Source organism: Phasianus colchicus, chromosome 2, assembly GCF_987193195.1.
Source record: "Phasianus colchicus chromosome 2, bPhaCol1.hap1.1, whole genome shotgun sequence".
In the NCBI taxonomy this organism is placed as follows: domain Eukaryota; kingdom Metazoa; phylum Chordata; class Aves; order Galliformes; family Phasianidae; genus Phasianus; species Phasianus colchicus.
The window spans coordinates 93,390,981-93,416,534 of NC_143437.1; the positions used below are offsets into that span (position 1 = coordinate 93,390,981).

General features: G+C 35.7%; 1 protein-coding gene across 5 annotated transcripts in view; it reads right to left on the minus strand.

The window, feature by feature from the left end:
• The window catches only part of EIPR1 (EARP complex and GARP complex interacting protein 1), a 72,220-nt gene that overhangs the window by 16,091 nt on the left and 30,575 nt on the right, over window positions 1-25,554 (minus strand). For 4 of the 5 annotated variants that reach the window (XM_090136343.1, XM_090136342.1, XM_031611064.2 and 1 more), the window contains exons 4-9: window positions 19,353-19,509; window positions 9,401-9,500; window positions 6,757-6,893; window positions 3,011-3,178; window positions 1,613-1,780; window positions 1,505-1,528 (exon numbers count right to left, since the gene is read on the minus strand). In XM_090136343.1, the coding sequence (XP_089992469.1) occupies window positions 1,505-1,528; window positions 1,613-1,780; window positions 3,011-3,178; window positions 6,757-6,893; window positions 9,401-9,500; window positions 19,353-19,509 (754 nt within the window). The remainder of the gene's footprint in view (window positions 1-1,504; window positions 1,529-1,612; window positions 1,781-3,010; window positions 3,179-6,756; window positions 6,894-9,400; window positions 9,501-19,352; window positions 19,510-25,554) is intronic. The other variant, XM_031611065.2, reaches the window with a different exon arrangement.

Here is a 25,554-nt window from a genome sequence, read left to right on the forward strand (position 1 = left end):
TAAGAATCTCAAACATCTCAGTTGTTTAGAATATTATTATGAGTCAGTAGTTTTAAATATATAGACTTTTGCTAGGTAAAGAAAAAGCCCTTTTAAGTCTGAATTGGTATATACTCTTCATTTTTATATTTAACCTAAGGAGTTAAGTATTTTCTTATACCAATTATTACAAGTTATTTCAGTCATATATTAAAAAAATATAGATAGCTTATGAGGAAACAGCTTTCTTCTTCCTCTTGAAAGAAGGCTGAAATATCAAGCATAGACTAGGTTGCTCAGTCTGAAGGTGACTGTCTGGAGACACCAGCTTTACAGATACTTCCTCTTCCTGGTATATTTCAAGATGCACTTAAAAAGTGAATTTGTATTTCAAGATTTCTGTGCTACTTAATGAACCACGTCCTCCTAACGAGGTAAAATGAACCCTGTGAGGATACAGCAACTTCCTGAAAATCTAGAAAGTATCCAACCCGAAAGAAGACTGATTCTAAAGACATCTTGTATGTTTAAAACTAACCACTCCAATATACGAGATATATAGCTTCCTTATTTAATCAAAAGAAAATAAAAACAAAAAAGGAGAGTTCCAAAACCATCATGTGACACCAAAGTGTCAAAACTAGTTGGAGCAAAACTACATCTTATTATGAAATGGGCCAGAGCAATCTTGAAAGTGCAAGTACAGAAGTAACCTAAAGATTATTTAAACGTTCAAGTGAAAAACCTAACAAACATGAATGAGTAAAAGAGGGATTTTCTTATCATTTCCTTATTCTTCAACTCATCTTACCATTCTTCATGAAAAATGAAAAAACATTTCATGATGTAATGCGCCTGTATCACTGCAGACAGTTCTACATATTAAAATAAATTAATCAACTTAAAACGATTGCTCTATGTATTCATGAAAAACACAGAATAAAAAAAGTACAGACTAGTTTGTTGGCTTCAAAATATTTTACATGAGTTTCCATATTATTATCCTAATTTTGCAAAGAAAGAATCTGCTGAAGATCATCATGTAAACTAGTTGCAAAATTTGAAAGCCTTAAGCCATGCTAGCTCTACAGAGCTATGTATATTCATATAGAAGAGGAAAACAAATATCATATTTCACAAATGAAATAAATCTTCCCTCCAAAACACATGTGCACAATACATAACACACATAACTGCATGCTTTATTCTCTACCAAGATAACTGAAACCAAACTTCTGTTTTGCTTGGAACAGTTCTCTCTCGCACTCTCATACACTCTCTTCCAAAACAAACAAGCAAACAAACAATAACAAAGCAGTCTTTTAACCCAGATTACTGTGTGTGCATAACTTGACCCAGAGCTCCGTTAAAGTGATCTTTTCACTCATCCAGCTGACTTTAGGACTAGTTCAGCATCACCATCCCCTTTTCTACCAGTGCAAATACAGTGTTAGTGCTGATTTGATAAAAAGAATAGATTCCACCCACGACTGTGAGTAAAGAAGTATTCATTAGAACTACTTACCTGAAAGGTCTGTATACAAAAATCCTAGTCAGCAAAGAATAGCACGTTAACCATTTTAACAAAAAGACAAACTATAAGCATATGCGTAAGACCTAGGAAACTTCATACTTCTCTTCTTGATGCTGTTCCTCTTGGTCACTCAGTTCATCATCATCTACCATATGTCCAAATGGTTCAGAAGAAATTGATACCATATTAGAAAGAATAACTCTGCTATCACTGCTTCCCGTAAGGATCAGCTGATCATGAGAATGATTGTATCTGACATTCCAGACCCTAAGAAGATAAATCAGAAAGAACAAGAGGCCATGTTTGGCAGGTTGTAAGTGCATCAATGTTGTTTAAAAAGATTTCCATTTTAAAAAGAGGATTAAAAATTCATCTTTGATTTGAACGTGCTAAGTACAAACAAGTGAAATACTAAAACAAGTGAAATACTAAAAGATATTAAAATGTATTTTATGTATTTTATATAAGACATTATAGTATTTTATGTTTTCATTTGGCTTTTAAGCTTCTTTATCATTTGTTTTCTTTGGAGTACCTTCAAAATCCAAGAACTAAATTTTAAGGAAAAAAATCCCAAAAACACACCATTCAGTGATAACCGTTCCCTGAGGGTATGTGCAAGGCTATATCAGAAAAATAGGTTCTAAAAATATAAAATCAAGCAAAATACTGATCAGAAATTACCCATTAGACAAAAAACTCAAACATTTTCACAATAAATTTTAAAATAGACTTTAAAAGAAAAGGCTTATATTCATCTTCAATTTTGATACTTTATATAATAAATTAATGCTAGATGTTTTATAGTTCTTGTTTCATTATTTTCCTTTCAATTGTCTAGGAAAAAAACAGCACATAAGTACTCTTCCTGTTAATTCTCATCTTCGTTCCCCTCAAAGTAGCTTCAGGGTTCAGATCTATTTGGCAAGAGTTAGAGTAACTCATATTTCATAGATATTAACTGTTCATCTACTCTCTCTTGGCTCCAATGACAGGCCAAAGGGTATACAGAATATATGTAATATACACAATATATAATTTGAGAAAAAAATGACCGACTTGCTCTGGCTTATAGGATGCCAAGAGTGTGAAAAAAGTGAGGCTGACATATCTACTACTCCACACTGGAAGGACAGATGGCAGCTGCTGCAACCAAAACAGCTCAGGTGCTTTTCCGCATGTCAGGTGCAGCAGATCATGCTGAAGTTGGGCAGACACAGCTGCATCTTGTCTGGACCCCACAAGCCAACTTCTGTGCTGTGCTTCTCAAAAAGTATACCCAATCCCCCCAGCACTAACAGCAGCTTCTTCCCAATTAGACAATAAGATTGCCTAAACTTGTTATTTACAATCACACAAGTAACATCTATGTGCAGAAAAATGTTATCCAGAGTAGCAGAAACATAGCTTGCATTGTTCCTAGACTGTAAAATAATTAGCTGAATAAATTATGTAAGCTATCCACCCACAACACAGCATGCAGATAATTTGTTCTACCAGTGGGAATGCTCCTCTAGCGTCTTCACTGGTTCAGTGACATTTCTTGTGTCCCAGAATTTCACCTTGCAGTCATCTCCACAGCTAGCCAGGTAGTACTGTTTATTGGGATTAAAGTCAAGGTCTCGTACCAGCTGTCCATGTGCATTTTCTATGGAATATATCTGCCTGTAAAAGACATTTTAAAAAAATTAAATGGTCTATAAAAAGCTAACTGTATTCCACTGACAAGAATCTGTTTCCCTGGAAACTTGCATAATGCCCTTAACACCCGCAGACCTCAAGTTCTCACTGCTAGTACACAGTCTGGGGAAACCCCAGCTGTTAACTGCAGAGACTTGTGTAGATTTCTCAGCATGCTTTGAAGTTTCCCTTTTTTCTTATTTGTACTGAGATCTTCTGGAGCTAAAAATAAATATTAGATCCAGATGATTCTAGCATAGCACTGTAGCAACCATAAGAAATATCTGTTACTAACCCACAATATGTTCACATTACACCTTCTCCACCCCCAAGTTGTTTCTATACCATTTCTATATTTATTATGTCTAGCTCTTAGAATCACACTATCATCTATGTTAGAAAAGACCTTCAAGATCATCAAGTCCAACCATCAAACTGATCCTATCAAGTCCTATCACTGAACCAACTTCCCCTACTACCACATCCACGTGCCTTTTAAATACCTCCAGGGATGGGGACTCCAACACTTCAATAGGCAGCTCACTCCAATGCTTCACCACTCTTTTTGTGAAGAAATACTTCGAAATATCCAACACAAACCTCAGCTGCTGTAAGAGATGGTTTTCTCAAATCTCATTACCTACCTCCTGAGTAAAGAAATAATACCCTTTCCACTGCAGCCTCCTCTAAAGTAGTTGCAGAGAATGATGAGATCTCCCCTCAGCCTCCACTTCTCCATGACTAAACCACCTCAACTCCCTAAGTCAGTCCTCACAGGTCTTGTTTTCTAGACCCTTCACCAGCTTTGGTGCTCTTTTCTACACATGCTTGAGCAATTCAATATCCTTCTTGTGGTGACAAGCCCAAAACTGAACACAGTACTTCAAGTGTAGTCTCATCAGTGCTGCATGTAAGGGGCAGTCTGCTCCCTAATGCAGCTCAACACATGATTTCTGACACAGGCCAGGACGACACTGGCCTTTTTGGCCACCTGGGTACAATGCTGGCTCATGTTCAGCCAGCTGTCAACCAGTATCCCCAGGTCATTTTCTGCTGGGCAGCTTTCTGTCTCTCTTCCACAAGTCTGTACCACTGCATGGAGTTGCTATGAATCAAATGAAGAACTTGGCATCAGCTCTGTTGAATGTCTTGAATATCATGCAACTGGACTTGGCCCATCGATCCAGCCTATCCAGATCCCTCTGCAAAGCTTTCCCACCCTCAAGAAGATCCATAAGAAGCAACTCAAAGTATATTACATATAGTAATCCTTCTCCCAACAGCTGCTGCAGTCACCTGGGATAAATGATATCATCCAGATAACCAACTTCAAAACTCTGCTCAAATTTTGAGAGATCAACAATATTGCTCAGGTATGTCTTTCTACCAGCTACTCTGGCATCAGAATTTTACACTTCCTCTTCATTTCCTAAAACATCTGTATGAGATTTTTTTTTTCAAATATAAAATACTTTCCCCTTCATTATTAACACTTTTTTTTAAAAAAAAATTTTGTTCTTGACTGCACTGCTCATGGCAATGTGTGAAGTTTTAAAAAGAAATTCCATTCTCTGCCTACCCTGCATTCAGTTGTGCTTACCATGAAAGCCTTTATGCTAACTGAACTGTTAGTTTGACCACTTGATCAATCCCTTTCCTTCCAAATCCAAATATTCTTTTTCACTCCATCTTCTTACCTACAGCAATATAGCACGTATTCAATTTCCCACTTACACCATAAATTAGTAGGATGGCCACACAAACATTTTCTCCAACTAGTTACGCTCTCTTCTCATATTCTTACACTTTTTTTTTTTTTTAGAAATTATTTATGGACTCCGAATTTCCCTGATATAATTCTCTCTACAAATTCATTCAACCTAGTTGTTATTCCCCTCTGCTTCATGATGTTTTGCCTGGTTAAGTTTCCTAATGATCAACTGCTTCGTAGTCTAGTCCAACACTTTTCTTGCCAACCTTTTGTTTTTTCCTTTACTTCTTTGCTACATTCAATGCTATTTACTCTCACCTACAGTTATCTTAACTGTACTCTTACAGAAGTAGCTATTCAAGATGCTTTAGAAGCTCCTTTCCCGTCTTTGCTGGTATAGCAGTTTTCTGACCTTGATTTCTTTTGTCTGTTTTATACTGCCATGGTTTATATATCTCCGGCTTTAAACTCCAACTTCTAGCCAAGCTAGTACTCATCAAATATTCACATAATTCTAGTCATATTACAGTGTGATTGAAGATGAGACAATCCTGCATGTTTTTTTCAAGCACACTGCAAAAAGCTCTTTGACACAGCCTAGTTCTCTTGAATTTCTTCAAGGGCAGTGAAATATGACCTTCAGTTAAAGCAACTAGAATTCCAGGGTGTGCTTTTGTTAACCAAACTACCCTTTCTTTGCAGATCTTGGTAATGTCTGGACTATCTTTGCTACAAGTCACTCAGAGAAGTCATTTAAAACAAGATAGAGATGTTATTCTCTAACAAGACAGAACATGAAGCAGACTTCACAACATTTAATACTATCTAATTAGAAATACAGGGTTTAATCTTAGGGTCCTGCATGCTCCATGTTACAAACAAATGAACAACCTCACCTTTCTCCTTAGACCCTACCTCTTCATAAATGAGAACACACACATATGTATCAAGTTATACCGTTATACCTTTTTGCAGGACGAAGAACAGAACTTTCAAATACAAGAACAGGCATTCAAAAATTTAATCATTATATTTGTATTTTTAACTTTTGTTTATTAAATTAAACAAATCTGTAAGGCAGAAACATACAAAGCTGGCAAATATAGGGATTTATTGCAACACCCCTGAGCTGGCAGGAATCAGAACCAAATTTAAAGTCATCCCACTGTAAGGCAACAAAAGTTATTAGAAGACATCAGTCTTCTCAGTTTAGTGATAAATTACTATGTGCTAAGGGACAAAGTGTATCTTAAAAAAAACTTTGCAGAGACTTCAGTTGTCATGACAACAAATGTGCGCAACATCACTCCTTTACTTATCAAAATCACAACCAAATAGGAAAGAAAACACAGGTAGATTCAAAGCATTAATTGATATTGATATGATTTTGATAGATTCTGTAGTTTCATGTGACTGGTGTGCTACAGTCTTCAATACAGTATAGTACATTATAGTTAAAATCAGAAAAATGAAGAGTGAAATCACTCTGTGAAATACCTTCAGGGATTAAAGTTAGCTTTACATAGTATGCTATGAAGACAACTCACAGCATACTCAGGACTGATGTTGCATCCTGGTTTTCAGGTTGATATACAGAACTCTTCATTCAGGTAATGCCTATGCACTGAACAAACAATCTCCAGACTAGTACATAGTTAAGTAAAATACAATATCCAAGTCAGAATTGGAACTGAGGGGAAAAACTGAAAACCCTTTACTGAACTGTGAATACACCAGCTATGCAATCCGAAACATTCCATCTACAATTGATAGCTTTTTTAAAAAAAAAGTTAGGAGCAACAAAAAAATCCACCTCCTAATGAAAATTTTTTTTGTCTCTATTGCTCTTTACCTCATGCTTCGTGTATCCCATCCCCGAACAGTGGTATCATTGGCTGTTGCAATCTGTGTACAATTGTGGTGTGGACTCCATCGTCCTGAAGTAAATCTTAATTGTCCTTTCCCTTCTAAGGCTGCAGAACTAGAGAGCTAACACAAAAAACAGAAATTAGCAATGTTTCTAAATTTAAAGTGAAATTAGTTCCACTAAGGATAGAACAATGAACAACAGCCTAACATTTCAGGCATAGCAGAATTTCAAAATCTCAGTATAAAAGTGGAGAAAACTAGGAAGATAGAATTGATTTTGTATCTTAAAGTAATTTTTACAAAGGCTTACACATTGCAATGTCTTAAGTAGTACTATGCTTCTTGATAACCTAAACTAAACAGTTTTATATCTGTACATGTTGAAACTTTGTACAGACAATATGGACATACTGCAGTCATTTGTAGCTGTCTTAAATTGGCAAATGAGTGTATGCTTTCAGTTTCATAATCAGCTATAAGAGACTCATGAAATGTGTTTTTCCATGTCAAATTGCCACATTTTATCTGTAAGAAAAGAATTAGCATCAAAAGCTCTTGAATAAATGTACAGCAGCATTAAAACAAAAATCAAGGCACATGTACTCATGTCATAATAGAAGCCAGTAGATCACAAATCTGCAATCTGTAAGAGTTAAAAGGTTTCAGCTGCAAAACAAGGCTTGTATACCATGAACAGACATCTGCACATCTTCATACAGTTAATAAAAGAAGGTATAAAATAATCAACTTCATCTTGAAGTTGTAAAGAAAATTGTCATCCTTCTAACTTCATGTGAACATGGGGAAAAACCCAATATGTAGTCACTGCAAATTAGCTGCATTTCTAGTAATGTACAGAAGCTGGGGGGGGGAGGAAGGGGGAGTTAGAAAAGCAGAATAACTACATTTTAATCTGATTAAAACTTACACAAATTTAAAGTGCCTGAGCAGACAACAGATATATTTGGTCATATTGTATGTGATATTCATATTTACAAGTGTTCCACTGCAAGGCATTCCATGCAAGCAGATTAAAGCACTGGATTCTTGTTGGATCTCCACCCAGCTACTAACACAGAATACATACTTTTTTTTTGTTGTTGTTATGTGCGGGCAACAGAAAACATGGAGAGCTAAGGACAGAGAAGAAATGAGAGGAACTTTCACACATAAATGATCCTTGTGTAACAGAAGGAAGCCAGCAAGAATCCTTCTGTAAAATCCCAAATGAGCATGAACATAACCCATCTCACTTCTTTAAAGGCAGAAAAGTTGACTATGTAACTATCTGAAGTAAGGGAAAACATGACAAAGGCATATTTTAGGCACCACCAATCTCACATGATTTATTCTGCCTAGTAGAAGACAGCATACTGCTTCATTGCAGTATTTTAAAAACACAGATAAGTGATTTATGGTAGGTAATGAGAAAGTGATTAAGACTGCTGTCCATTTTCAGACAACAGAATTAGCTCAAGGAAAATACATAAGACTTTGGAAAAAAATCTGGACAAAAAAAATCTAGAAGAATGTAAAATGGTTATCAGTATATAGTTGGATTCAACGTTCTTAAGTGATCAGTGAGTAAAGGCACTAATGGCTGTAAAAGGGAAGTATGATAAAATATTAGAATTACAGAAGAACAATGACTTGAAATAAAAAATAGATTCAAAAAAAAAAAAAAGAATAGTTAAGCAATGCCATATGATCAGAACAGAACTGCATATTTTTATCCTCAGTGAATGAAATATTTTTACAAAAGAAATAAATCTGAAAAAAGCCTGTCCTAGCCTTGAAGAAATGATTTCAGTGAACTCTAATGAAACTCCCAGTTACAGTACTTTATTGAAACATTAGTAAGGACTAAGACACCATCTTCTACTTTGAATTCTGATCTCATAAGGACTGATCTGGACACAGAAAAGGATAGTTCATTTAAAAATAAAAATCATTAACCTCTAGGCAGGTACAGAAACTATCCAGAAAAAAAATCAGTAAGAGCATGAGTGCAACAGACTAACTGCTCATTCACTCTTCCAGAACAAGAGGCATCAAATGAGACAAATCCATACCAACCTTACTAGTTACATACCTGAATATCAGACAAAACAGTTTTCAAAAAAAAAAATATTGAGTTAATCAATTTGAATGGACATTGTTGTTTAGAACTGAGAACTCAAAGCAGTGCAAAGTAAGCGTGGGAATTTAAGTGACATCTACATCCAAGGGTTTTAAGTTAAATATAAAACAGAGGACTGTGAGATATTGACATTAGTTAATCTATTATCATCTGAATTAGAAAATCCTTGAATTTATTATCATCAGCATTCCCCGATACATGTTTATCAGATCAGCACTGCTTTACCTCAGAAGCAGAATGAAAGGGCAACTCTAGTAAAAAGGAAATAATTAACCATTAGCAACGGATAAAAATACTCAGTTACCTCTCCTCTTAAAAACTATCAAGTCAATTGACACTGCATTCATTTCCCCCAACACCACTGAAGACAAGATACTTTTGAAGTCATCAGGGAACAAGTAGTTAAAAGAGCAAATTTGGGGTTGGCGAGTTCTGTTCATGCTACATTCAACTATATTATCGTTTCTTAAAAAAATAAAATTCTTACCACAGCTTTGGCTGAACTTTCCTGCAAATCCCACAGTAATATGTTGTTATCAGCCAGAGAAATTATCTTTTTACCATCTCCCATTGGCTCCCACATAACACTGTAAAACAAAATAATAATAAAGTAATAAAATTTAAAAAAAAAAAACAAACAAATCAAGCATTAGAACCAATTGAAATCTGAACTGGAAAGACATTTTAATTTTGTGGATCCAATCATATTCGACACCTAAATGATTTTAACAACTGTTTCCTTCAGCTGAAACTGGCTCATACTTTAACTGCAAAACCTGCAACTTTTACACATCATAGATGTACACTATTGCAGTGTCATTTACTTAACCTGCATGATACAAAATAAGGTTTGATTATGGAATTTTTGTCAGCTCTCGCATATGCATCCTTCCCTTTTTCTCTTGAGAGACCTTTGATCAAAATTTGTCTGGAAAAGGAACGTCATGTCATCCAGCTTCCTTAGATGCTAGCCTACCTGTAAGAGTTTTTTGAAATCCATACTTCACTTGCTATCTGTCCCACATACTGATTCATGAAAAATGATTTTGTCATTGTAACACAATGTAACACAAATCACATTGCATACGCAGAGAACAAAACAAAGGGTTTGACATGCACTTAATACAAGTAATTTAGCTCAAAACCATGAAGTGCATCAAAGATCCCAAACCATAGAGCTCTGATGCAAACCTCTCGCACTTTGAGGCTGTCACCACAGTTCTAACATACATTTTACATGCGATTCTCCACCTCTGTGCTATACATGAAGGAACGGAAGAAATCATTAGTCCTCTATTTCTAGCTACGAGAAGCAGCACGCTCTGCCAGTGAGTATAGGAAGTACAGCTAAGTACATACACAAAAACCCTAACATTTTGCTGGAGATAACAGAAAGGTCAAAAGGATAATACTTGTCATTTGATGAGAACAGGCTTCTTTACTCAATAATTCTAAAAGTTGAGCAAAAGACAGAAATTGCAACTGATATCAAGTAGAGAATATCACGGAGAAACTTTCTCCAATCTCCAAATAACTTAAGGCTTTGGTCTAACAGTGTTTGACATGCTGTTCTCATCTTCAGGGCACACATGAAGAAAAATTCCTGATGAACTTCAAGAGATCATTAGAATATCACTAGACATAAATTTTCTTGTCTAACTTCTTGCATGAATCAGGCCAGACTTTGGATTGAAAAGATGGAACAGGGTTACATGAGTAGATGCACTCCTGGATAAGCAGGTGACGAGGCAGCCACTGGCTACATTCCTAGCTTGGCACTTAATACAGGAGCATTCTTAGTGTAATCTCCAAACCTGTATCACTTCTACGTTCCTAAGACCCAGATGGCCCCAGATCCAACCCATGGGACTCCATCCAAGCTTAACATACAAAATAATAGCAAAGGGAATAGCAAAGAATAAGAAATGGAAAAAAGTGATACACAACCTCAGTCACAACCTCAGCTATGATTTTCCACTCAAAATTCTCTTTGTTTCTTCCACAAACAGTTTCATTACTTATAATGCAGTATTTTTAGTGAAACAAGTATTTGGATTTACAGACAGATGAATGAAACAATAAAAAGAAGCCAGACTGAGAAGACAGAACCACGCAAAAAAAAAAAAGACAGCTTTGGGATTATTAAAAGACATTGGAATCATCATTTTGAATGAATAGCTAAGAAATCTTAAAGATTCTAGTAATTATTATTTTTAGTTATACCTTCTCTTCCCCGCCTTCCCCCCCATTTCTCTTGTATATTGCTGGAAATATTAGTATTTGGTGTCATTATATGTAGATATTCTTTCAATTAAACACAATAAAATTAGATTTCACTAATTAACTCTTAAAGAATTCTTCTAGCCAGAGATCAATATTCTTGATACCTGTTGACATATTTGCTTCTTTCCTACACTGACCACTCAGTCTTCAATTATAAAAGCTATAGTGAAAGCAGTTTCTTTGATGTTTTCAAAGGTGGGAAGAAATTTCACATCTGTGAGTGTCAAGGAGCTTCAAGGTAAAGAATTTTTATAGTTGAACAGTGTGCTAATTAGAGCCAATTATAATCCAGCTGACATTCCTTAGAATGAAAAGGTCTCTGCACAAACACTGTCCTTGTGAGATGCCCATTTCACTCCTATTTAATTTATCAGTTATGAAAGTTCATTGTTTTAAGAGTGTGGTTGCAGTGATCATTCACATTTTATAATTTAAGTGATTATTCAAATGACTCTTCATAACATGTTCAGATATACTAAGCATTAATGGACTGCATGTTAAAACATGAAATAACGGGGAAAAAAATACTCTGAAAAAACCAACTTACCCTCAAAACAACATATACATTCTAGATTTTTTTTTTTTTTTTTAATTTTTTGACACAGCAGAAGTAATGATAATCTTTAAAAAAAAGAAAAGAGATAAACTGGGCAATACCATTTTCCTGAACGTGATAACAGCTGCTGATGCTTACAGTTTTCAGAAATGGACAAGATGCTTGTAAAAATCATAGCTGCCACTAGAAATTGAGTGCCAACTTCACCACTACTCTTTAGAGACTGTGTAAGCAGCATAAAAGGAATTGTGTGTTTTCTTTTACCTTGTTTAGTTATCATCTAATGCCTGACGCTTCAGATTAGCTTTTAGCTAGTAGTTTTTGGCTTAAATAAATTTAAAAATTAAAATTAAATTCTGTAGAGAACACTTTCCTAACGATGAAGAAAGAATTTAAAATATTCACTCAAATGTACAAATAAAACAGACAATGCAGTCTTCTTATCCTAAAAAGATAGTTAACACCATCTTTTATTAACTCAACGAGCTTTTACAAATGAAGAACTCAAAGTTATCCACTATAGCCTAATGAAAAATAAAGCAACATGTGTACATTTTTGTCAGTGTGAACTGAAGTCAGCCATAATATCTTGGAGGAAGAAAGCTTTCACTGTTGCTTAAATGTAGTTACAGAAGCGACAACTATTTGTTTTTATAAAGTAGAAAAATTTTGTTCAACTGAAAATTCTCATGCACTGCAAAGCAGAATATATATGCAAACATACTATTATTCAGCAGAACATCCTGCAGCCTCCATGTAGTCCATCAGAAAAGTTAATGTATTACGCATCCAAATATCCTACCTTTTTCACAATACAATAATTCAAAGTTAAAGGTGGTTATCTGATGACTAGGATATTTTTCCTAAGAAGGGTCAGAGAGCACAGCCTGGGATCCACCATTCTTATGCCTTACTCAAATTCTCTACATAGAGGCCATGTTTTTTAAATTAAAATAGTTCTGGCTGTTTTTTGGTTCTGTTGACATCCATGTTGTTAGAAGGAAATGTTTAGTACATAAAAGCTATACTTTGTCTCAAAATTCTCATCCAGCAAAGTATATGTTGGTGTTCAAGCGCTCAAAACACAGTAAAACAAAAAACACCACTACCTAGAAAAACTTGAAAGTTAAGATGGAGAAATTTAGGTACCTTTTCTGGTTAAGACACTGCTAAGAAGAATGAAAAAGTTAAAGGTTCATTTAGACTAGACCCCAAGACACCTACCTTGCACTTCACTCTGGTTCCAGAAATTATTTTTACATTTGGAAAAACAAAATTTTTGCATGAATGCAAGAGTGTTCTAATGACACAAGAAAAGTACATACTCTAAACTGTTAACTTTCCCCTTCAATCATCAAAATGTTGGTGACCCCAGAAGACCTTTTAAAAAGGAAAAGCAGAGTGACACCAAGATGAGAGGTGCAGTTGACATTGGTGGAAGGAAAGGATGCCATTCAGAGGGACCTCAACAGGTTTGAAAGGTGGGCCCGGGTGAACCTGATGAGGTTCATTCAACACAACAAAGCGCAAAGTGCACTTGGGCCAGAGGAATCCCAGGCATCCATACAGACTGGAAGGAACAGTCCATGAGAGCAGCCCTGAGGAGAAGGATCTGGAGGTCTCGATAGATGAAACACTTAACATGAGCCAGCAGTGTGCTCTTGCAGCTCGGAAAGCAAATGGTATCCACGGCTCCATCAAAAGACGGGTGGCCAGCAGGGACAAGGAGGTGATTGTCCCCCTCTACTCTGCTCTTGTGAGGCCCCATCTGAAGTACTGCGTCCAAGTGTGGAGCCCCCAGTACAAAAGAGACAGGGAGCTGTTGGAGAGGGTCCAGAGGAGGGCCACAGAGATGATCAAAGGGCTGGAGTACCTCCCCTACAAAGACAGGCTGAGGGAGCCGGGCTTGTTCAGCCTGGAGAAAAGAAGGCTGCGGGGTGACCTCATTGCAGCCTTTCAGTACCTGAAGGGAGCCTACAAACAGGAGGGGAATCAACTCTTTGAAAGGGTAGATAACTGCAGAACAAAGGGAAATGGCTTTAAGAAGGAGGGAAGATTTAGGTTGGACGTCAGGGGGAAGTTCTTTACAGAGAGAGTGGTGAGGTGCTGGAACAGGCTGCCCAGAGAGGTTGTGGATGCCCCGTCCCTGGAGGTGTTCAAGGCCAAGTTGGATGGGGTCTTGAGCAGCCTGGTCTAGTATTAAATGGGGAGGCTGGTAGCCCTGCATGTGGCAGGGGGGTTGGAGATTCATGATCCTTGAGGTCCCTTCCAACCCCGGCCATTCTGCGACTCTGTGAGTGCAAAATAACAAAGGGTTGGCCTCAGTGTCCGCATTTATCTCACTGCATGTCCATTTACTGCAGCTGTGCAATTAGACAAGTTTATAGCAAGAAAAAGAACCGACTGGCCTCTCCTCAATAAGAGTCACACTTTCAGCACTGAGTAGGTATTTCTGAAAATAAATAATAAAGACAGTCTGAATTCCAGAAGTTCACAATCTAGCAGGAGGCATGGTAGTGAATTTGTTGCATTAAATCAATTCACAGGAACTGTTTTCACCTACTTAAAAAAGAAAAGAAAGAAAAAATGCTAACATTAAAATAATATTAAATTTCTACTGAACTATTTGTGATTGGAAGTGATGATCAAAAATGAACGCCACTATAGCTGATTAACAATCTCAAGTTTCCATATGGACAATCTGTGCATTACATGACAAATTAGTGCATTTTAATGTTATTAAAGCTTAAAAAAGCAAAGAAAAATTGAGTGAACTGATTATAGAGATTGTACATATGAACTAAACTGATCAAAGCAGTCATCAACAATTAAAGATATGAATCAACATCTCCAGTCAGTAGCTTGATTGGTTTACCTATATCCTTCATATACTGGTAGAAATAAAACAGAACCAGCCTATGCAACAATTTATGAAATATTCAACAGCAAGATCTTCTCTAAATAGAAAGGAAGCAGAGATTAACAGACTGAAGACATTAAGTAGCCATACTCTACTACATTCATTTTTCAGCAATAAAATACACAAGCTCTACACAAGGACAGTTCTTGTGGAGTACAGTAAGAGCTCTTACTGAAGAGTTTACAGTTCTTCAGAATGCAGTAACTTGAGAGATATAACCTAAGAGACTTTACTTAGTGCTGAGAATGGCTAACTAAAAAATTCTTTTTATAAAGTGTCATCTTTCTTTCAGTTGGGTAAAGTCTCAACTTATTCAGCAGTTAAACTAGGGAAAGTGACAGCAAAAACTGAAATGGAAGAACTATTTTCAAAGTTAAGAAGGAAAAGTGAAATGGTACTACGTGCATTCATTGTTTTACAGTAACAGTATTTCTATACTACTTTCCATACCATGAGTTACAAATCTATGGTAAACAAACTGCAAAGACTTCAACAAAACGAAATCTACTGAATTAATCACAAGTGGTAAAAACTTAACTGAATACACCTCACAAGCCCTACAGGCCATACTCCGTGAGCTTACTGTATTTCCCCCAGCATTCACTTCACTATCAGATCTCTTTTTCATTATGATTTCCTGTGCTCTGCCAGACTGGAGCCAAATCCTGATCAAAAACCAATGTTATAAACTGGACACACAACATTTTATTATTTCAGTAGCCAGCTAATGAATTACAATTATTCCCTAGTATACATTACTACATAAATAGCTTAGTGCTTTAAACTTGCACAGTTATAATGACTGAAAATTAACTGAAAAAAATCAAAGGGATGAAAGAGACTCCTGGGTTATCAGTTCTTCTACTAGTTCTGGTCACATTTTTATATATTGGAAAGGTGGAGAATGAGATGATGAATATAGGAAAAAAAAGTGTTCCATCACTTCAATTGACGTATATTTTATGGATTTATTTACAATAAAAGATAAAGACTCAAGAGAGCAAATTCTGTAAACAATTAAGGAAGAAAGGAAAAAGTAACAGAATGAAGTTAAAGCTTTCACATTTTCAGAAAGGAACAGAATAAAAAGGAGAGAACAATAAAGAAAAGCAACTCAGCTGTAAGTTACATTCTTAGAGAAATCTTTTATCATAGAGAAAGTTTAAAAAAAAATCCATATACTTCATTGCTATGTAAAACCAGCGGTGGGTGATAGAGAATATAGTAAGCATGTGGAATTAAACAGTTGTGGAACAGCAATTCTAACAGGCTGGCAACTATTTGAATCTGCCTGTAATCATCAGCTGCACTGATATGCAGCATCTGATAGCTCTCATTTGTTTTTGCATTATGTTAAGAAATGAAAGACCTATGACACAAACAGTTACTATCAGCTAGGCAACTACTTAAAAAAAAAAAAGCCTGAAAAACAGTATTTTATACCCTATACCATTTGACTGACAGTCCTGGTACTCATTAAGACTCTACACAAATATCAGAGGGAGCTCCTTTCTCACAATTATGTTTCTGGTACAGTGATACATCAAGTATTAAAATGAAGTATTTACTTCAAAAGAAACAATACTTAAACAAAAACAAACGTGATCCTCCTAAAAGACACATTACTTCCAAGTTTCAATTTATCAGATACAGATCACTGAATTGTTTTGGACACTTTTTCGTAATGAAATAAATAGTAAGGTAGAATTTTAATATATAGATCCTGATTGCTAACAAAGTTGCTCACTACAGAAGAATTAATGTTACCAATATGACAGCAAATGCAAGTGTTACCTGAATACAGCCTGATAGTGCTAAAGTTACTAAAGCCACCAATTTCCCTTTTCTTCATACATATTTCTGATTCTCTTACTTGGCTTTTTTTTTTTCCTCCTCCAAAAGAAAATAAGTAAAACATTTCTGAACCTCACTTCTTGATCATACCCATTTGTCTTCAGGGCATCACGTACAAAAATGCTTAATTTGCACCAGGTGATGGTGCTCATTAATGGAACGACAAAATTGGAGTGCAACACATTCTGCATGCGGTGTCTTAAGTAAACTCACACTCAAGCTGAAAAGGCTGCTATAGCAAATTTGGACCTTTACAATAAACTAGTTTCTATGAGGCTGCTCTGTACTGTGCAATCACACATTTAAAGAAAAGATGGTATTTGTCAGTACTTTACTTGTAGACTCAAAAAAAAATTATGGGAATGCTCACTTGTAGCTTTCTCTTCTGTGAATTCAAAGATTTAGTTTCATGTTTCAATGACAGACATCTCCAAGTTCTTGAAACAGAGACTTCACAGAAGAAAATCATTTCCTATCTTTCAGATTTGATAATATTTGCAAGTCTATATTTAGGATTTATTGAGTGGGACACAAAAAACTCAACTTCAGTATGTAAAGAAGCTTAATGATGTTACTGGCTTTACCTACATTACATACGTATAATACATTATATATATTTGCAAATTATATATTTTCCTAATGTATTCATCCCTTTCCAAATTTCTATAGCAACTGTGAGTTGTTTGCTACTTAACTGAATTTTTCATTCCTCCTCTTTCAGGCCTTCCACTTTACTTATTTCTGTAATTTTTTCATTTTCCTTTTACGACTGCACCTGTATTGTCCGTATGATGATCTGACCTCAAAAGTACCAGCTAAGATGCATGCAGGTATGTAACCTAATAAGAACAGCATTCAGTCACATAAATACATACTGTTTTAAAGAGTGGAAATAAAAACATTAAATGAAATTTCAACAAACTATATACACAGAAATTTTGCAATATTAAATTGATAGAGATAAGACAGATCTACAGAGATGAACAATGAAGTCTGAATATAAAATGAGAATCCAGAGAATACTGAATAAATGTAATGGAGACATGCCTTGAAGAAAACCTACACAGATAATGAGTAGCAGATATTTGTAAGCATTAATAGTGAAGAAAAAAAAAAAAAACAATCACAGGACAGGAGACAGAATTTCTCATGAACTTATTACCAAGTACAGTAGATTTCTTGTCTTTAAAGAAATCAACATCCTGATATAAAGCATTATATGTCCCTCCATCCTTCTCCTCTGATGAAACAGAAAGAGAGAAATAGATTTTAGAAAATTCAAATGACAAAACAAATTTTAAGGGGCAAAATGTGAAGATAAAAATACCAAAAGACTCTCAGTGTTCTCAACTACATTGGAAACTAATTATCAGAATTTTTCAACAATAAAGAATGGAATTGCTTATCAAAGCGTTAGAAAGAAAAGTATTCATGTTAAAATGAGCAAGGCACTGAAGTTGCTATCATGAAAGAAATTTAAGATTAGCTAAATTGAGATTTTAGCATAAAGTAGCCTTAACAACAACGTACACTTAAATACACTGTGACCAATCTTTTCTAAAGAAGACCCTAAAAAAATATTACATTCTATTTACCTTTTTTTCGACGTTGAAATTTCAGTTCCAATCTATAAACAGAGTTGTAGAACTCAGAGTAAAATGTACATGATTTAAAGAAATCAACTGATTTAGCTATCATTTAGAAATTCTACATTTTTTTTCTTACTGACTAGTTAATGAAATTTTCACAAAACCAGATTTTGAAAAGGAACTGAGACTGATTTTAACTATCTTTCCCTTTTGATACAATTTAAAATTACTCTTACATGTATGTATCTAAGTATAATAAGATTACAGTGGATATACCTCACACATCAGGTGTCCAAATTCAAACACAAGATGTCCCTTCCACTCCTTTAAGACACTTACAACAGGCCCAACACTGATGCTGTTTTATCCTTGCCTAATTTCAGTTCAAAAATGTAAATTAAATGCAACAAGAATCTACTGTCTTATTCCAGTCTGCTTAAAATTCTCTTAAAATTGTGAAGGGGACTGTGCAACTTGCACAATCAACTTCTACTCCACTCTATCAACAGACAGACAGGAATTCCTGAGACCACTAGAAACCACGTTCTCATAATTTCAATTGTTCTTGCTAATGGAAGATGGCTTTGTAGTCCCACAAACATGTAAGAAAATAGTTGGTAAATGCAGTTGGTAAAATATGAACCAAATGTGTTAGCATGTTTGTTCAGGAAGCAGCTGGAACATGTCATATACCTACAAAGCAAAGGACTTGCTAATATACAAAGGATGTTTCAAAGAACAGAAAGGAAATCAAACCTCTGTAATTCTCTCTCCAATACTGCAGCTCTCCTTGTCTTTTCTTAGGCCACAGAAAAGAGTAGTTTAACAAGAATCAAATAATACAATGAATTCTTATGCCTATTAAATGGCTTACAATTATGCCAAATCAGTCTTCATTTTACAGTACTTACTCAGCTGACACAACGTCAAATTTACATTCCACAAAGACAGTGAAGTGCTAAGTATTATACCTTTGCACTTTTCGATGAGAGCAAGTGAGGAGAAGCACATTAAAACTGTACAGGATGATACTCCATATGTGATTGTAGTACTACAATGAATGTTTTTGTTTTTTTTTTTTTATCTATGGGACAAAAATCCAATTTGTACTTATTCTTTAAAGACTATGATTTTAAAACGTATAGCATAGCTTCTACAAAATATATTTGCACAAAACTAACAGCACAGGTCTTTCCTGTAGGCTTTTTCTAGGACTATAAAATATGCAGAATCCTACCAGGCCATATTGCCATGGGCTGTGTTGTCAAGGTGACAGAGTAGCTCCAGGGTTTGAGTGTTGCTTGATGAATCATCAGGGGATTCATGACTGCCTGATTCCAATTCCTTCGGCATCCTCCAAACAGCAGCACATGTCACGACTTTAGTGTCTGAAGCTAAGCAATAGAGAATAATGTCAACAGATCATCGTATGGGAGACATTTTGTATACAGTGCATTGACATTTACACAAATCTATAAGCAATGCACACCTGCTGTTTAAAAAATTTAAAAAGATTCTAAGTTGAATGGAAAGTACACAAAATATGGGTACAGTCAGAACTCAAGCTAGTAGTCAAGTTACTGCAAAACTCATAACTAGCATGCATGCAATCCAGCTTTCCCTGTTTGAAAGGTAGAAGTCAGTGCTCATGAAATCGTAAGTGTTTTTAAAGGCAATTTTTCCAAGTTTCAACCCCCAAAATGATGTTAATGAAAAAGACCCACAATTTATGTTACTTGAACCCTTAACAATAACAATTGAGACAGTTTTACTATTTTCCTTTCAAAAGCAATCTTCAGTTTAACCTACTGCATTATGCCATACCCTTTGCTACTAATAAGCTTATTACAAAACTTCAGTATTCCACCCAAGTACGCTCCTCTAACTCTAGTGAACAAAAGCAACTTCCAGAAGTTAAACAGAACTCAGATGTGCATAGCAAAATATCACAACATATGAGAAAGAAGCTAACTGTAATCAAGGGGAACTGTAATCAAGGGGAACAAATACCATATGGTTTCTGCACATACAGCATTGCCCACTACCCAAAAATAATCAGAATTTGCATCATTGCAGAATGTGATGAGACCAGAGCAGCACTGAATGTGTCCACATTGCAATAGCTACTGGTCCAGGGTTCAAAGCAGAAGAATGTGTCTGCTGCAGCAGGAACAAAGAAACCAGCCACAGTGATACTGGGGAGTGAAAGCTTTGGGTGCCACTACCTACTGGAAGATGTGTTCAATACGAAGTCCCGAGGATGAGAAGTAATCAGGTAATATCACACGCCTCTCTCTTAATTTTCTATCTTAAAGTACTGATTTTAGTCTACAGTACCTGATTAAAGACCCATGAACAGATGTGACCAACTTAGAGGTATGTTCCTATTTTGGAACAAGTGTAACGAGAGTGTTTTCAAGATGAAGGATTGTAAATCAGAGAAAGGCTTTCTCAGACTCATTCCAACAGAAATGTCTCCACTACCAAGGTGACCAATTTGGATATTATACACACAAAAGAGCCACTCTTACAACAAACAACAGAATGACAGACATTGTTTTTCAATGTCCATTTCTGATAGAAAAAAACAAGAGTAAGAGAAGAACTTAAAGGCACAGAATTCAGAATGCACGAGCACTGGGTACTTGACAAAAAGCACTAAATATGAAATACAATTGTGTAACTGTTTGACTGTAATTGGAAGTTGTACACAAATTGAATATAGTATAAAGAGGCCATACCATTATCTAAAGATAAATAAGGGAAAATCCCTTATTTATTAGCACATAATTGAGCTTTTAATAATTACAGTGCATGCTAAACAGCTATTTCCAAACCATTTGAGGAAAATCCTTCACTTTAAATCAATGTGCCACTGAAAGATGAGGAAGCAACAGCAGATGGCTACCTTTCCTAGCAAAGGGCAAGTCAATGCACAGCATGCCTTCTACTCTATACAAATAATAAATAACCTGAACAGAATGCACAAAGTAGTTTGAGAAATTAAGATTTATTGAATGCTTTGCCTAAATAAGTCAATATATGACAGAATGTTAAGAACAAAGCGAAGAAGTTTCTGGTGGATTAGAATTACCAAAAGGTCTGTATCATGGATATAAAGCTTCAGCTTTTCTGCTATCACCATGACCTACACAAGGAACCACAACGCCAATCGTGAAAAGTTAACAGAACATTTCAGAAGCCATCTTTCCTCTCAGATAGCACAAGAAGTTTAAGGAAGCCTTGAAACGTCATTTTAATTTTCCAGAACATAAACATTTTGGCACTGTGGTGGTGCATTCTTATGAGAAAGGATAACAACAGTATTAATAATAATAATAATAAAGGTGTAGAGTGTCATGCACAATCAGATTTCCATGTTAGAAACCTAAAAACAAGTAAACAAGCAGCATTTTGAGGACTGGTTGAAGCTGAAGAAAATATAGTGAAGTCTCCCTGAATTCTGATATAATTTGGGCTCTTTTAGCACTGATGCTTTGAAAATTTGTTAAAATCCACCAGTGAAACAGATCTGCTTGAATTTTTTTTTTTTTTTTATGTATGCAGTAATTATATAAAATTTCATATATATATTTTTTTCAAATTGCACACACCTACAAGATGCTTTTAAGAAGCAAGTGGAAGTGCACTTTGATATTTTAGGCAGAAGACATTTCCTTGAGCAGTAGAAAAAAATCATCAGGTTTCCATATCTTGCAGAACTTACCATTCCTTGGTTTCCAGGAAATACTGTGCTTTCTGGAAAGCTGCTCTGATGCTATCATGTACATCAGATGCCATTTGCTTTTCCAAATTGAAGAGAATACTCTACTTTTGAAATACAATTTAACCATGCTAGATTTATTAATGGTCACAGCTTTGTAGGACTTATGGAAATTTTCTTTCATAAGGAATTTTTTATGATAAAAACTGAATTAAGAACTACGTTAGCATACATTGTTTAAATACAGTTTTACCTATTAGACCTCCTCCAGATCTCAACAGCATAGCAGTCATTTATTCTTCCTCACAATTGTTATCTTTTTCTGTCCATATTTAGAGAAGTAGAAATAAAAAAAACATATATTTTTTAATTACACCACTAATCTTTCTTGATAGTAATCATCAATTATTTTCTCTAAGGACAGAAAAAATTAACATAGAAACCCCAAATTTTCCCCTACATTATGTCACATGTATATGCACATATACATTGGTAAAAACTTGGTTCTTACCTATAACTTCTCATATTGTTTCCCTAAAACTAGTAAGAGACCCATACAAATGACTGGAATATTTAAATTACCATGCCAGTTACCTGCCAAAAAATAAAAAGATATTTTGTCTTTCAATTAAGTCATACGTGTGTATCTTAAAGCTATTTATACAATTGGAAACTACTTTTCTAATGTTACCTCATGCTTAAACCAGAATTTTTATTACACAGCACCAATGCAGAAAAGAATTGACAAGCTAGTGTATTAAGCAAGTTGTTAGTGGGTTTAACTAAGCATTAAATAACCTTTAAGTTATACCTTCATAAAGCATAAGTTAAAGTTTTGCAGAAGAGAGTCCTGTAGTACTCCTAAAAAAACTGTTCAAAACAGTGATCCAAGATTAAGACAACAAATTCTTAGACTGCTGTCACTTTCATTCCTTACCATTCAAGCAAAGTCCCTTGCCTAATTCACTGTGCACCTTTAGTATACCTCTCATTAGTTATGGCTGGAGTTAAACACACTTTTCCAACAGCAACAACTGTTGGAAAGCATTGCTTCCTCACACTCATTAACGACCTCCTGGGCTGAGGCCGCCATACTCTCAGATCTGCAAGAGTGACTATACACAGTTCCTTCTACCTAGTTCTGTTGAAATGATCCAAGCTTAAAAAGAAAGCAGGCAAGAAGTCAGGAATAAGCAAACAGTCCCATACTTTGACAGAACTGAGATAGAAAGAAACTGCACACATAGTTGATCTGGCAGCTCTGAGGGTGCAGGAACAAAATGCAAGAAATAAAACTTCAGCAAGTTTGTCCAAAGCCATAGAGAGTCACAGAGCTCACAGCCTTCTTCAGATGCCTACTTTGCAAGTTAAGCAAGTGAGAAAACCCTCTGCATACAGAGTGTGCAATTTGAAAAGGTCACAACTTGGTCAAATCAATACCAATTTTCACTACAGCACTTGAAAGAGCTTCGCGATGAGGGCTACTTCCATGACAATTTTCAGATTTCCACTACTAGCAGTTTCAACACTGAAAAAGAGATGTTGTAGACAGGTAAAACATCCTGCTTATCTACCTATCTCCAAACAGTGCTCTCCTTAAAGAGTTGTTCCTGCTTAATCACCTTAGAGAGAAAATAAGCCCCTCAAAAAAAAAAATCTGACAGGTAAAGTTATCAGGAAGCTACTAATGGCAGTACAAAAAGAAGCACACATTTAATCTCAACTACAAGTACTTGTTACTCCCTTATAGAATTGTGTCATATACAGCAGATCGATTCATTAAATCATGGCTAGCTGGAATGCAGTAACCATCTGACATTCCTCAAAAACCATGCAATCATTTCAAGACTAGAAGATAAAAGAAGAAAGCAAATGTAAGAACACAGACTGCTGATTCCAGATGTGATGCATTTGCTTATGACACTAAAAGTCAGTCCCATCCTTGCAAAAATTTCAACTTTTGCACATATTCAGATTTTTAAGCCAGAAGGAATTGTCTAAGCTCTTTAAACAACCCTTGACTTTGATTCAGCAATTTCTAGAGACTGCCATAATCAAAGAAGTGAGCCATATCAGGTCTCCAGATTCAAAAGTCATTCCGAATTTTTTTTTACAAATATTTATTCAGGAAATTCCATAGCCTGGGAAACCACAAAAATTCAACCGAAAATCAGGTGCAGTCACAGAAGTCCATTTACACAGACTTCTCCAAAAATATAATTTATTCTATTTAATAAATAGCCACTTTAGAAAAGACAATCTGCAACCCCAGTAAAAACGCTAAGAAATCAATTGATATCCAGATTACTGACACAATAAATAAGAATAAATGCAGAAAGAAGAGATGAAGTCTCTGTAATCACCATAGACGGCAATCAGTCTCAATTAGACCTCTATTTGTTTTTGTATTACTGAGTACAAAAAGCCATACTTTTACACAGAATCATTGAGAATTGGAAGGGACCTTTAAAGGCCATCTAATCAAACTCCCCTGCAATTAAGAGGGACACCTAAAGCTAGATCACGTTAGTCAGAGCCCTTTCCAGCTGGACTCTGAATGTCTCCACAGACAGAGAGCATCCACCACAACTCTAGGGAGCTTGCTTCAGTGCTTATTGTAAGAAGAAATTTCCTAGTATCTAATCTAAATCTCCCATTTCCTCATCTTATCAAAACAGACTGATATAGAGTCTGTCTCCTCCTTTCTTACAGCCCCTCTTTAGATACTCAAAGCCTGCACTCAGGTCTCTCCAGAGCCTTCTCTTCTCCAGGTTGAACAGCCTCAGCCTTCTCAGCCTGTCCTCGGAGGAAGTGTTCCACCCCTTGAATCATTTTTGTGGTCCTTCTCTGGATGTACTCTAACAGGTCTGTCTCTCTCCTGTACTGAGGACACCAAATCTGATGCAGTACCCCCAGGTGAGGCCTCACCAGAGCAGAGTAGAATGAAATGTAGATGAGAGATACCAGAGATGTAAATGATTTTGCAGTCAGAAGCAAACAACTGTTTTCTCAAACTTTATTCCTTTACTCAAACTCTCCCTCCCCATGTTGATTTTTGATAGGGACAAAAAAAATTCCACTTAGAAATTTTTAAATGGTCTAAAGGTCTAAGGTTTAATAGGAAAAAAAACCTAAAAATCCACCTGGAACTACTACGTCTATGGAAACACTTTCATTAGTCAAATATTACTAAAACAAAGACAAAGCAGAACAAGAACACCTGCAATGTATAAAAAAGGACAAGTACAGATGCTAATCAGTACTCAGCAGTTTCAGTAGAAAAGAGGTTTGAGCACATGTAGAGATCCACCAATCCTGCTTTTGCCTTACACAATCAGGTGTGAATTGAAGACACCCTAAGCTCAATAAAAGTTAACCTATACTATCATTTGTCCATATTCTGCCTGCCTCCAGTTCACCCACCACAATTACCTTTCCAGAATTGAAGTTATTATCTTTCAGAGGCAATAGATATATTGAAAAATATAAATAAACATATTTCAAGGAGAGTAATAAAACACAATTTCAATCTTCACCGTTTTATAACAGTGTTTAATACAGGATTTTAAGATGCGAAACTTCCTAAAACTCTTAAGCAAAGTGATGCTTACAGGTAATGGTATAACATAAAGGCCAAAACGTAAGACAGGCAAATGGACATTCAGGAAGCATCATCACCCACAACCCATCCTGTAAGTGGAGTCTGATCCCAATT